Raw genomic sequence first — 15,217 nt, 5'->3', positions numbered from 1 at the left:
ACTCCAAACTCTGCATTGCACCAGGAGAGGAGCTTTTACCACAAACTGTTTTTATGTGTATGAGTCGTAGAGCAGCCAGAGCAACACAGTGCACCTTCTGCTGTGTGTGGTCCTTTGTAAAGGGGCAGTGGGCGGCAGGAGTTGAGTAATTTATCAACACAATAGCTGCTGCATGTGTTGGTGTAAGACCACATGTCCTCTGGGAGTTGTTAGTGTTTTATGACACGGTATCAGTTTGATCTTTTATTGTTCTTAAGATGTTCTCACACTCAAACTCTTCAGTTCCGTTCCAAACGGATTCTGATGTCATTTATTTGTCTGACGTGGAAGCTGTCACTCAAAGTCTGCTGCGAGACGAGAACCTGCACCTCCAGGCTGCGGCTCAGGAGGCAGAACAGATCGGCCATTAATCAGAGGGTTGGTGGTTCGATCCCCAGCTCCTCCAGGCTGCATTTCAAAGTTTACTTGGGCAAGAAACTCAACCTTAAATCACCTGTGACGGCTCTGTTGTTGGAATGTGATTTAATGTATAGAAGCGCTGTGTGACTGTGAAGGGGTCAGTGTGAGTTGTAGTCCACAGCACTTTGAGTGGTCAAAATAAATAATGATCATTTACCACCTACACCTCCAGAAAACAGGGTTTCAGAGCACAGGATGGTGACTTTAGCCAAAATCAAACTGCCATTAAATTCATCTGCTGAAAGATGTTACACAGATGTATGTGTCTGTTGTATACAGTATATTACTGGACCATAAATACTGTTGTTCATAGTCATACTTGGCAGAAGTTTCTTTCTCTAACAGGAACTGCCGTCTCCACAAACAAAGTATCCTCTAGAGATTGAATCAGTTTTTTAAGATAAATTACAGTTTTGGTAAAAGCCATCAGATTTAAGATGGAGTGGTTCTGCAGGAACACAAACCTGACTTCTAGCAAAGTAAATAATTATCATTTGGAGGGACACCAGGAACGCTCCCTTCAGGTCAAAGTTTGATGAATCATCAGTTGTGAAACCTTCAGGTGACTGAGATAGTTCAAGTCAGTGTTTCCTGCAGATTAGATCAATAAGAGAGATTGAGTGAACATGAGTGAAGGAAGGAGCGCAGAACGTTTAAGTAAGACATATATTTAACAGTAGCCATTTGACATGAATCAGTAGGTAAAGATAGGTCCTACCAATCACATTAGTTAAAGCTCTTTCTAAATAGTCGTACAGTGGTGTCGGGGGAACATTGCAAAAAAACACTAAATTAATCTATTGCAAATAAACTTCTCTTCACTTTTTAAAACACGTTAGATGAGAACCTGTCACTGGCTGAGTAGGAAGAAGAGATGTACCTGAGAGATGTTGTTAAAGTGAAGTGAAACGTGTGTCCTGTGAAATGAGGCCAGATGCAACCACTGGAACAGCAAAGCCGTGAAGATCACACCCCCACCTAAGAGAGACACCTTCACTGTAACAGCTGGTCTACAGAGACCACAAATCCTCCCTGTAACAACACACACACACACATCACACACACACACACACACACAACACACGCTCAAACACACGCGGCACCAAAGATAGAAACTAGAGGTTGTGACAAAAGACAATCTCTCTTTCTAAGTGTGTGTGTTTGTGTGTAGCTCAATAAACCACACCAGAAGCCGCAGTCACAGCATCTACTTAGTTTGACTTTACAGCCGTCCTCCCTCAGGAGACATTAGAAGACAAATGCTCCTTTAAAGAAATCTTCTCTGCAGTGAATTTGATGCTCTCCATCTTCCTCTGCCGCTCACACACTCACAGCTCAGCTTTTTACTGAGGCTGGAAACACAAACGCTGCTGAGATTTCTTTAAAAAGCCCAAGAGAAGAGTTTACGTCCTTTAGAAAAGTTGTCGAGACAAGAACAGACACTGAACTTCTGACCTGAGCTGCTGAACCTTCGTAAGCTCTGAATAATTGGGGGTAAAACTCAAAAGAGACCTTAATTAATGCGCAGCTCGGAAACATGGAGCTGATGGTTGGTCACATTCTTCTCAGCACACTCTGAAGAGAGAGATCTCATCCCTGACAGCAGATATCACATACAACTGATAAACCCTCCTCTCCACTGCACCTCCTCCTCAGAAAGCTGCTGGTTCTGGAGATAGTGGTGGTTTGGGAGCAGAGGACTGGTGGTAGCAGTGTTCCAGACCAGTATTACACACATTTGTTCCCTGCCTGCCTCAAATTTAATCTTTCTCTGGAGCCTCGAGGGTTTTTTATCTCTGCAGTGATAATGCACTTCACAGAAATTTCATTTTTTTGTTGTCAGGTTACGGGGGGGGTTAAAATTTATCAGAGTGGCACGATGTGACCGTGGTGATATGACTCCACCCAACCATAACCAACCACCATCATAATATGTATGTAGGGAAAAGTTTGAAGGGATTTACTGAACAGTTTCAAGTGTAGTTTGACATAATTAGTGAAAAACTTCTTTAGTCAACATCTCATTAAAATGTAATTAATATTTTTCAGAAAATAAAAAGCATCAGAGCATCAACTGCAGATCCCCTCCCATGTCAGTGGCCTGTTAAAACATCATAGAGGTTTTTACAATCCTCTGCAGGCCGGCAGGATTCTGCATGAGATCATCATCATCAAATCAAGATCATTAAGTGTAGAGCAGTCTTCTGTGTTGATGGTGTGAAAGAAACAATGGTGTGTTTACCCTCATATTTCATCAAATCAAGCACTTAAATTAAAATATCAATCCATTTAACTTCTTTAATAATTTTACATGGTAATTAAATCTATAAATGTGATTTATTACTCAAATCGTTTTATCCAAATATTGTGATAAAAATCCCCGTAACACTTTCAACTAACTTGTTCTACTACTCTGACACTACGCAGGTCTTTGTATTCACCAGTATGATGCAGTGTCCTCAGCGTCCCTGTAAGCCAGTAAACTGGTTCCACTGCATTTGGGCTGCAGCTTGGAAACAAGCCCCAGGCTTCTCCTCGCAGCACTGACACCAAAGAAGACGGCTCCAGCCAAGAGAGAAAAGATGTTTCTTAAACTTTTAAGTTGGGAAGGACATTAATATTTATACCAGTGCTGTGTTGTAGAAACCCAGAACTACAGGACTCCACAAAGCTGAACATGAACACTCAGAACTTCCTTTCATAGCCAGCGGGGGTGAAATTGTAGAGGCAGTTGAGACTGTCACAGCAGGGGAAACTATTAGCGAGAGACGCTCTCTTATCATCTGTCTCTCCTCCTCTTCCTCGTTCCTCCTCTCACTCTAATCCTCATCTTCTACCTGTCTGTTTCCTTCCCCTCGACCCCCCCCCCCCCCCTTATTTCTGTCCCGGTCTACATTTCATCAAACCTGTCCCCCCCCCCTGTCATCGTCCTCCTCCTCCTCCTCTGTCTCCTGCAGACGGTGGCCCGTGCACAGACAGCAGAGGCAGTGAGGGATAAAATGGGAAGGGAAGTTGAAAATGTCACTGCAGTTGTGAGGAACACAGAGGGAATACTACCAGACAGCCTCCAGACTCCTGACCCCTAAAACTTTATGCCCTCATACTTTATATTCCCCCTCACTCTTCCTCCCTCTCTCCCTCACTGTCCACCCTCCTCCTCCTCCTCCTCGGTTTCACCTCAGAGTGCTTAGCTCTGATTTAGCTCTGTCTTGTTGTGTTGAAATACAGCCTTACCCTTCCGCCTTTAATGGCCACTGACTCTGCTCCGTCCTCCGCTCAAATACAAACCGACCGGCCCTGCTTCTTCTCATCAGCAGCGGCTGCAGACCACCGGAGCACCGGGCGGCACAGCTGTGGTCGCCAGCTTCATAAAGAACACACCGTGGAGGTAACATTAAACTGTGATCAGCATATATCTCCATGTGTGAAGTGGACACCTTAAGAGTCTTGGCTGGACTTCTAGTGATGCAGCAGTTAGAGTTTTATTCACTGATAACCGGCATTAAGAGGGAGAACAGGGCGGAAACGTGAATAAGAAGGTTTTCATTGATGCTAAATGTCTGATGGGGAAGACATGTCATAATAAGCCATTAATCTCAATATATTCCAGACACCCCCTGGTTCTGGAAGTTAAAATCCAGTTAATATTTCATGACTCTCAGCTGGAGAACTCAGATTGGAATGAAACTCTCCCATTTGACTCTTCAGTGGAAACGATTGAGAAGTGTGTCAGAAAATATATCTGCAAAAGTCGAACGGCATATTCCTGGGGAAACAAAAAAACTTTTAGGAAGAGGTCAACTGAAGCCACTGCGGCAGGAGATATCCAATCAGGGAGCTCAGAGTTCTGTTAATATTGAATTCTTAAGATAACTGTTCAGAAAATGGAATCGTGGAATGTCACAAGAAAAATCTGAATGATCAGAGTTTCAACCAAGGAAGAAAATCAGGAACCACTTTTCTCACCGATAAACCCTCAAGAATAAAATCTACTATTTAGAAAGGACGTGTTTCATACATAAGAAAAAATACAATGGACATTTTTATAATAAGAGGTTCACTTCAACGTTTGCAAAACTGCAGCTTAACCAACAAAACATGAGAATTCATGAATCCTCACATTCAGTAGCTGCAACTGTCGCAAAGTTTTGACCCTCCTCAGCACGTGGGCAGAAGTTGTTGTAACTTTAATTGTCCCTCCTGAGATTTAACTGTGTTCATGTTCAGAGGAGATAAACAATAATCAACCCTCATTAACAGACCAGGTAAAAATCAATCGTTATCAGACTGGTGCCACATGGTGTGAAGGTTTGTAAACTGGGAGAACTGCAGAGGAGGATACTTGCTCCTATGGTACCAATGCTCCAGGAGGGAGGAGACAGAGTTTTGATAATGGACAGAATTAGGAGGCATAACTCATTAATAAATAAATATTATCAAATGTTTTACTGTTTCATTTGTCATGTATTTGTTGCCACTTAAAGGTCAAACAGGTTATTATGTGCATCCCTAGTTGCAACTCTTGATACAAGCCGTGTTACACACAGCTTGACACGAGCACATCCATGATCCCCATGTTTCCTTTTTACAACGTAATTCTGGTTTGTTTGGTTTTATTTGGAATAATCGTCTTTGTCTCTGAAGAAAATCAAAGTGTCTCTCCTCTGTGTGGAGAATCTGTCTGGACTGAGGCTGATCTCCACTGTAATAGAGACTGAAAGAGCATGGTGACCTTGGTAACTAATGCAGCCACAGTTGGTAAGTTTAATGCCCCCCCGGTATAATATGGAATTATGGCTGTCATAACCACTCCTGCAAATAGAGTTGTAAGTGTAAAATCCATTTGTTGTGAGAGTTTAGTGCCTGAAAGTGATGGAGTATCACGACCTCTGCAGCAGGGAGCTGATATTTGAGGCAACAACAAGTCATCACTGATGACGACAGCTCCACATGATGGATGTCTTCATATTTTTGGGAGCCCGACTTGTTCCGGGGCCGTGAACAAATACCTCGGGTCCTGATATGGAATGGATGGAGTGCAGTCGTCTGTCAGAGCTTCATTTAACTACCTGTTCCTGGGTTAGTTAACACAGATTCATGACTGCCGGCTGCACGTTAGTTCTGTAACCTTGAATTCATCAGATCCCATTCACGGCTCCACTTCGCCTGCACACATTTCCATAAATGACACTTAGGAAGAAAGATGAAGGGGGACTAATCCTCAGTTTTCCTCATCCTGACTCACGCTGACGGTTCCTCATCATGAATCGTTTGACAGAGTTTCACCACAGAGTCAAACAGAACCGTGATGGCTTTGTTCTCCTCGCTGCAAAAACAACAGATCACAGAACGGTGATAAATCTCCACCAGGCACTTGAAACAGGCTCGTCAGCAACTTATTTACCGGATTAATCCTGGAGGAGATGAGGGATTCTTCATGAGCTCTGATATTTAAACAAGCGCTCCTAATATTCCCCTGGAGCTCCCACATCTTAAATAACCAGCTTATTTCTAAAGGCACCCACTCACATTCATTGGCTGAGTAATAACGCCCCTGACTTTGACATTCAGCCCCCAGCATCTCAGTAATTTACTGTAACTCATATTAAAATCCCCCCACAGCCGGCAGTGGACTAATAATCAAAGCGTTCCTTCAGCACGGAGCGTATGAAGAACCGAACCGTGCAGATCTCACCGCCTCATTAGCTGAGACGCTGGTCACAGAGTTCACGGCAAAGAAAATGTGATTACCTGTCCGTGATGGAGGTTCAGAGTTTAATCACAACAACTGGGCAGCTGCACCGAATTCTACAGAGTTAAGTTGATCTGCTGGGCGGTACATTTTCAGTTCTCCTCTCAGCAGGTTAGGACACTGATAACTTCTATATTTTACTTTTAAAAAACTGTACAAATATAAAGAGATATAGATATATACTCACCTCTATGTATAAAGAATCTGAACTAAAGAAAATACTAAATCTCATCACTGTAACATAATGACTACATCTGATCATTATGGGGTTTACATAATTTTCACTTTACATCAATGGTCAGAAGATTATATTATTTTAATCAAGTCAATGATTCCTAACATGTTGTTAACAAAGACAAAGACATTTAGTTGATGCTTGATAGTCGACCTCTTTAATTATAGAATTTATCATAAATAACTATAAACAAACAGAAAAGCCGAATAACTAGTTTTTTGCATAAAATGTAAATATAAATGCGCATCTTTTCTGCAAAGTTTATTATGTAAAATCAAAGTTTTCACATCAGCAAACAAACAAAACAGATTTTGATGTCTGTGAAACGCTCGTTCGGATGAAGGGGCAGAACTCCTCTCTCAACATCCTTATATAAATATTCTAACTTTCATATCTGTAAAAGTCTGCATAAAAGTCAGGAGGCTACATGGTGAGAATCCAATTACCTCCCTCGCTGTAACCGCGCCCGTCCGTCCAGAACATCTACTGTTTGCAGTTTGGTAATGGACTTTAAACTATAGCCATTCTCCCCTCTTGTCACTATAGGGTGAACAGAGGGCTGGAAAATACAGGTGCAGCCATTAGAGCCAAGATGGAAGGGTTAGGGTTAGGGGAATCAGAAAAAAACAACAGGACGACTAGAAACTTTAAATTAAAGTCTAGAGAAAAACAGGAGAGAGACACTGACACGCAGCCTGGTTTCTCCATTTCACGTGATGAACACATACCAGCCTCATTATCAGGCTTTTACATAATGAGGGTGGGAAAAATCAACGCTAATGAAAAGACGCAGGCAACTAAAGAGCAGAATCTTCAGCAGTGTGGGCATATGTGGGACAACACACAGTCCAGAGACTGTAAATATTTCATCAGTTACACATTTTCCAAGCTTTCAGCACAGTGAGAGAAACAAATGAATAGATACGACCTTAAAGTGCCAAGTCTCAGCTTTAGTCTGAGTTGATTTACATAAGTATTGAAAGAACTGTGTGTGCGAGATGCTTTTTTGTGTATCCTGTTTGTGTGTCGTCAACAAGGTGGTGAAGAAAGGTTGTGTTATTTATTGTGCATAAATGCAGTTAACCCACTGGAGTCTCTGCCATGGTTGGCCTGGTTTCCTGAAACGATTGTATGACCTCAACCCTGTGATGCGTAACAGGATGGGTTCAAATCTCATGTTTTTCAATTGAGCGACCACACACATGCTCAGTGAGAAACACAGGCTCACGCGGTGAAATGGATAAATACTCACAGGAAACGTCCGGTGTTGGATTTGTCATTATGGATTTACGTCTCAACAAAGAGATGTTTAGTCTTTCATGTTCTGTGTCCTATGATGTCATATAGAGCATCGTAAACCTGCGAAGGTTCAGGAGAAACTTTATATTTCACCGTTGAGTTCTGATTTAGTCTTCAACCGTCCACACTTGATTTCAGTGTCTCCATTAAACAGATAAAGCAGTTTGACTTGAATCACGTCTGCGGCTTGGAAGCTGAATTACTGCGAGGCCGGGGAACACAAATATGAAACCTCTCAGGACGTATTTATATCCCTCCTTAAATTTACCCTGATAAACAGCTTTAAGCTCGACCTTGCCCCCGGCGCTGGCACAGCTCCGAGACAAATGACATGTGGAGAGAAAAAGTTGTGAACGATTATTAAGTGAAGTGAGGTAGCAGAGGTGGGCTCGCTGGGGAGGGAACGGGTGAAGGACAACTTATTGGTTCCAGGGAGCTGTGGTTTAATTCTTTTGTTTCTGTTTATGGATTTTTAAATGGCAGAGATTCCTCTGGGTCCAAAAGCTTTCACAACAAAGTGAAGAGTTCTTCAGTTTTAATTTGGCTCAATGCTGCGTCGACTGACAGCACTCCTCAATCATCTGTCCCTTTCAATCCAACCTTGACTGTAATTTAGTTTTTAAAGCAGAATATCGCTCTATCATCTAAAAGGTTTATTCGTCACCTTTAGAAAAAGTCCCTGTTGATCTGATGAGCATTGATTTAACCAAAGTTTGAGTAAATACCAGGGAATCTCACCCGTCCAGTCGTTATCCTTTAAGGGTGAAAGTTCCCTTCACCACTCACTGATCCAGAACTTGTAAATCCAGCTTTGAGGATCATCGTCATCACTACCATGTGACATCAGACACCCGGACAAAGAGAAGTGTCTCCTGTTGAGAGGTGAGTGAGACGTCTTCAATAACTCAGTTCGACCCCCTTCATTTAAAGACTCACACGGAACCATCCATCCCTCACCTTTTAGAAATGAAATCTGACATCATTCAAACCCAGCTGGACGCCTCTTCTGCTCCCAGCGATGATGATTTCCTCGTATTTGATTCATATCTACAGTATATCGTTTTGGGGGTTTGTTTGTTTGACCCACTTCCCCCAATGAGGAACATTAAAGTTTCATCTCTTCACAGCTTTTCTTGCCTCCCAGGGAGAAACACACCAGTTCCTCTCCTTATTGATCCGAACCACAATCCTCCTCCGTCAAGATCACCGGAAGTTTCCATGTTACCACCTCAAGTTCTTACATGTATATGACCTAATTTCTTATATCACAAGCTAAATGTGACTGCAGGACGTAAAGACTCCGTGTATAATGGCTTCAGTAAGAAGATCAATGGACTGAATTAATTGTTTCCTGGGAGAGTTTTATCTCTTTTCCTCTGGGTACAGTGTGGTGCACAACATGCAGGACTGGGAAGTCTCCTTTCCTTTTTAAAGCTGCACAACTCAGCACTTTTAGATTAACAATTGGTCCGATGAATCACAATGTGAGAGGAGTAGCTTCACCACGGTGAGCTCGCAGAGGCTCCTCAGCCCAGTCTCTGCTTCCTCTGAGCATCAATGAACGGTCTATATTCTTTTTTCTTTTGTTTTAGAAAACTTGTCACAGTTAATTCCCCCTCACTGCTTCCGTCAGTGTCACCTCCAGCTGCAGAGGCTCGGAGTACACAAGAGTAAAAACAGACAGAACATAGAGTGTAAAAAAGGATTGGAAGATCCACTTCCTCCTACTTTCAAGAAATCAAGTATCCTACAAACAAAACATTCAAACTTACTTCAGTGTGATAACTTAAATTACAGAAAACACGGTCGAGAAAAAATTATTTGAGCTGCACCTTGACTTTTATTTTTGGCCACGTCCCAACTGTTAACATAGAGGAGACAGGGTTTATGACCTAGCCACAAGGGGGCGTCACTATTGAGAAGCAGTCCTGTCATACATCTTTATATACAGTCTATGCATTAGGTATGACCCTACCCCCCTCCCCCCAACGTACTGAGGCTCTAGTTCGATTCTGACCGTGCTGCATTTCCTTTAATTCTGCTGAAAACAACAACAGCTGCTTTGAGGAGTCGACATTTAGCACACACACACACACACAGACACACACACACACAAACTCATCACAGGAGAAGCAGGAGACCAATTTTACACCAAAGTCTCTTCATCAAAAGACAAGAAGAAGATTTGAGGGAACAGCGTGTAGTGACAGTGTTCTCTCTGCCTTCTCTCTTTCTCTGACTCCACTGGAAGCTCATTACTTCATCATCATCCCTCCACCCACCTCCACCCACAGAAAACAGGCTCCGCAGACAGATCTCCAAAGTGACTGAGTTTAAGTCACAATTGGGAAAAATTATGGTTTAACATTGCAAGAATTCTGAAAACTGGGCCATAATCTGGGGTTCTGCTGAATCGCCAAAAATCAATGTCGTTATGTAGGTTTATTATACAAGCTGACAATCCTGTGTATGTGTGTGTGTGTGTGTGTGGGGGGGGGGGGGGGGGGGGGGGGGGGCTCCAACTTTCTCAGAGTTTACAGTCAAAAGTTCATGAAGCTGTTTCAGCTGCTGGACCTGCGTCTCCGAGCAGACAGACAAGTCAACGCGTCTCTTTACAGGAGCAACAAATCCACCATGACATTCTGTTCCTATACAACATGCACACGGGGGATTACTCTGAAAATAGTTCCCTCTCACCATGCATCAACTCCAGAGCAGAGATATGCATCTTCAACTGGTAACTTACTGGATTCTAAATCCTGGTGGTGTGGCAGGCAAAGTTCAGGAAAATGTTCCGGAGCAAATGAAGTCTTTGTGTTCTCGCTGGTGATTCGATCGACTACAGGTTTGAGGCCCTGTTACATTGCCTTCACTTCCTGGAGCTACAGTCTACATCCATTTTTATATATATAGAATTGTTAGACTCTGAGTTGCTTCTCACGGTGTTGTTTTCGGCTGATGCTTGTTTTTTGGGGGGAATAATTTAAGGGCCAGGATCTTGTTCAAGGACACATCACACAGCAGCTGGGGCTTGAACCACCGGCACTTTGATTAATGGCCAAAACCTTTTCTTCACCTGAGCTGCAGCTGCACAACCCCTGCTTGAATAAAATGTACTGGATCTAGGGAAATATTTCTAACAGACAATCAAAGTAAACTATCACAACAAACAAACTGCTGAAAGCTTTTTCTCTTAAAAAACACCTCACACTCTCTGACACTTAAACAAACCTGCAGCACCAGTAACTGAGGGGTAAATCACTGTTTCACTGCAAAGTACACATTTCCATTTTATTCATTTGGCTGCTACTCTCCGTGTTGCTCTAGTATTTAAAGTTGTTTCACTCGCTGGCTTCCTCGAACCTCATCAAGTCGACTCCATTTACTCACTCACCCGCTCAATGCTCCGGCTAACCAGCCATCAGACCCAGTATTTCCACTCTGCTGTCATTTTGTACCAGTGAGCCGTCTCCAGTGAGGATGGAGACGAGAAGCTGTTTTAAAACCTGCAGCTGAGATTCATCCACGGCTGCAGACTTTACTTATTATGCTGCCGCGGGTTATGGTCCGTGCATGATGAGTGCTGCTGGGTCAGGACGGGCGAGATACACAGAGAGAGAGAGAGAAATACTGAGAGTTTCCATGTAAAGAAATTGATAAAACACTGACTACAACTAAAACAATCATTTTGATGATTGCCAACCTATAATATGATAATACCTGCAGTTTTTGTGTCTTAATTATTAATTTACATATTTCATTCAGATTGAATCATTTTATTTTCCATTTCTTCAACATGGTGAGATAGAGCTTTTCTTTATATATTTTCACAGATTTCCAAGGGAATAATTCATGGATTTTGATGAAAGGAATCTGACATATTTAGGGGGAACTGATTTCTATGAATATGTGCAATTTGTGCAGAGAAGAGAGAGAGAGAGATGCTGCAAACAACGCCCAGCTCTTATTTATTTCATATGACCGTCAAATTCTATTTCAGGAAAATACCGGCTGCTATAAATTCAACAGTTTCAAAGTATAGCACCAAATCCTATTAGCTGAAACCGAATACAACCACCTTCAGATGGAAAGTATTAAACTGCAGGAATGAGCAGCAGGAGAGAGAATCTGGAGAGAGAGAGAGGTGGACAGAAAGGATGAGACTGAAGGAAGAGAAGACCAGGGAAGACAAAGCAGCGGTGCATCAGGAGACATGACATCCAGGTAGAAGACAGATAAAGCAAGAAGGGAGAGAACAATCAAAGAATGAGAAAGGGAGTGTGTTGATGTGTTGGGCGGACAAAGGAGGAGGAAAGAAGCTGGCAGCGAACAGCAGGAAGAGAAAAGAGCAGCGAGGAGAAAGACAAGTCGGGGGGGGGGGGTGAGGACAGAGAGTTATCAGAACATCTGAGTCGGGAGCAGCAGGAAAGAAGAGAAGCAGCTGCAGGAGAGATGTGATCGGAGGGAAGAGAGGAAGAGATTCAGATACGCTGCTGGTGAAGCTGGGGATGTTAAAACACAGAAGTGGAAGAGGAGGAAGGAAGGATGAAGAACAACACATCTCCTGTATCTTCTCTTCACAGTGTTCCTCCTCTTTCCCTCCTTTATATCCACTTATATCTGTCACTCTCAAGGTCGACAGGAAACTCAGAATCCAGCACCGACACAAAAACATGTTGCGTATGATGAGGCCTAGAGTTGCTTTGGATAAATCCTCAATAAAGTAGAATATCAAGATTCCTTCACATGCACATGTAATTTGCCTTGAAAGCAACACTTAGCAGATTCACAAACTTGGAATTAGGAGAATGTTTCCTCGTAATCTACAAAATTAGCGCCGAAAATCTTCGATACACGTGTTGTAGAGTTACTGGCGTCATCAATTATAAACCAATTACCATGATTTTACAGTCAGCTCTAAATAGAAGCTTCTCCTGTGAGCTTGTTAAACTTGCTTCACTTGCAAACTGCACGTTCTATATTTTATGATTAACATTAAATGATTTCAAGGTGTTGTTTAGAAACACAAAAACAACACATTCTGTCTACAGCGTTTTCTGCACATTCTGAATTCAAAGCACATTAACGCACATCCACAGGAAAATCACTTCATCGCTCTGACACGGAGCCCTGACCATGTGTGGCTGCAGGGGGCGCTGCTGCTCAGTGAAAGTTGCATAGCGTTGCTTTAAGTAGCGTCAAGGTTGGAGATCCACAGAATCATTTTTGCACCAGTTTGTTGCAAATCTTCATTGAATCTATATGACATATACATCGGGAGAAGAATTCAGAAGTTTGAAATGACCATGAGGTTTTATAGACAGAACAGTGAAGAAGAGGAGATGTGCGAGGACGAAGAAAGGTGGGAACCAGTCACAGGTTAAAAGAATCACTTGACAGTTTTCTGCAGTCGAGCAACAGCAAAGGCAGGAAAGTCCAGAAAGAGGCTGAAGAAAATAAGACGGGGGACGAGATGATTGCGTCGGGGAAGAGGATGGACGACTTCTGCAATCTCTCTGGATCAGGCACAAGCATATACGTCATCTCCATTTCTCTCCTCACTTTGTCCTGTTTCTCTCCATCTCCGTCTTTCCCTCCCTTCCTCTCCTCCTCCTCCTCCTCTCTAAAGCAGGAGACGGGGACAGCAACGCCCCCACTTCACATTCACACAGGAAAACGATCTGGTGCTTTTGGCACAGAATGCAACAGCAATTACAGAGGAAAGAAAGGAGACCGATTTCTCTTTATCTCCACAAATTCCGGAATCAAACCAACAACCTCTCAGTCCCAAGCCCCACCTCCCCGTCCTCCTCCTCTCACACCTTCACCCTCCTGCTGCTCTCTGGAGGATGAAAACATGGCTCAGGCTTCATTCTGCCCGGAGCACCAAATTAACCAGAAAACACAGAAACAGCAGCGCAGTGAGTCCACTGGATTCCAACAGTGGCCATGAGCAGAATCCTTCAGGAACAGCTGAGACGTTTCACTGGAACATTTAGCTCTGAGGATCAGAAACATCTGGAACCAACACACACTGGATCAACATTTAAAACAGGTATGGACTGTGCGTAAAAGTTGGCTCCAGAGATTACGCAGGCGTAGCATGAGCGTTAATTCTGTATTCAAATGAAATAATGACACCGCTTCACCTCCACTGGCGCGTGACCAGTGCGCATGAACTCCCACAGGAGAGTAATACCTGTGGCTCACTTTGTCTAATTCAACATCACAAGCACAGGGAGCAGCTCCGCGGGTCCGGGGTCTGTGCAGCCCGGACCCGCTGCGTCTCCTCCGGGGGGAAGTAGGAGAGCGCACGGCCACGCATTCTCACCTTCTGCTCCCGTTGTCCCGCACGAGCTGGAGAGAAGCACGAGGACCTGAGAGATAATCCAAGCGAGTGATTTAGTCCACAGATCCATGGTGAAGCGACGGGAGGCTACAGGGGAGAAGAGAGGAGGAGAGAGGAGGAGAGAGGAGAAGAGAAGCCCGGCGGTACCTGGAGGAGAGAGAGAGACAGAGAGAGAGAGACGAGCGACCTCTCCTCATCAGCTCCAAGAGAGATCTGCTCAGAGAGAGAGAGGGAGGGGGAGAGAGGGAGAGAGAGAGAGGGAGAGAGACAGAGGGGGAGAGAGAGAGGGAGGGAGGGAGGGAGATCTGCTCATAGAGAGGGAGAGCGAAAGAGGAAGAGAGAGAGAGGGAGAGAGATGTGAGTTCTCGCCTCTCCAGCTCCGAGATCTGCTCCAAGAGAGGGAGAGATCCCATCAAACACAGAGGAAGAGCGAGAGAGGGAGAGGTGAGTTTGTCACAGCCTCCTCTTCTTCCTCTTCCTCCTCCTCCTCTTCCTCCTCCTCTGCCACCGCTCTTCCTCCTCCCCGTCCTCCTCTTCCTCTGCTTCAGTCTGTCCATGTTCAGTAAAGAGCTGTTTCTAAGATTCTTCATCAGACCAGAATCCTTCAAACACTGAGCTCAACAGTTTCTTAGATTCAATCAATTTATTAATTTAGATCCATTAATTGTTCTCTGGGAAAACGTCTGAGATCACAACATTCTGCACTTACCAAACAGTTTCACCTCCGAGGGAAGTTTAATTGATTTCACTTAATATCTTTGTTTTTGTTTAATCCTTATTTGAAACTGACAGAGATCAATTATAATGTGTGTGTCAGTAAAAAGTGAAACGTGGAAACCAGTTGAGTTTGTTGTGATGTTTGTCAAAGAAAAACCATAAAATTCAAGAAGTTGGAACCAGCCACTGTGAAAATCCTTCAATTTAATAAACAGCTGCAGATGAATCTTCAGTGGAAAGTGTCAAACTTCTCTGTGACCTCATGACCTTCAACCCAAACAGGCTTCTTAAAGGTGCCTGATTACCGACCCCGGTTCAGCTCCGTGGAGCAAGGAGGACGACATCTGTGAGTTCCTGGTCGGGCTGAAAGAAACAGAGCTCCTCAACGTGATAGAAGAGACGTCTG

The 15,217-nt window shown here is 43.6% G+C and overlaps 1 protein-coding gene across 1 annotated transcript in view; it reads right to left on the bottom strand.

The window, feature by feature from the left end:
• LOC133968964 (contactin-associated protein-like 4) overlaps nucleotides 1-14,250 on the bottom strand; it is a gene marked incomplete in the record, with an annotated part of 68,633 nt that extends 54,383 nt beyond the window's left edge. The window contains 1 exon segment of the mRNA XM_062405239.1: nucleotides 14,077-14,250. Coding sequence (XP_062261223.1) covers nucleotides 14,077-14,164 — 88 coding nt within the window.
• Nucleotides 14,251-15,217: the final 967 nt, after the last annotated feature.

Source organism: Platichthys flesus, chromosome 14 (genome assembly GCF_949316205.1).
Source record: "Platichthys flesus chromosome 14, fPlaFle2.1, whole genome shotgun sequence".
In the NCBI taxonomy this organism is placed as follows: domain Eukaryota; kingdom Metazoa; phylum Chordata; class Actinopteri; order Pleuronectiformes; family Pleuronectidae; genus Platichthys; species Platichthys flesus.
This window is presented reverse-complemented; position numbering and strand designations above follow the sequence as displayed.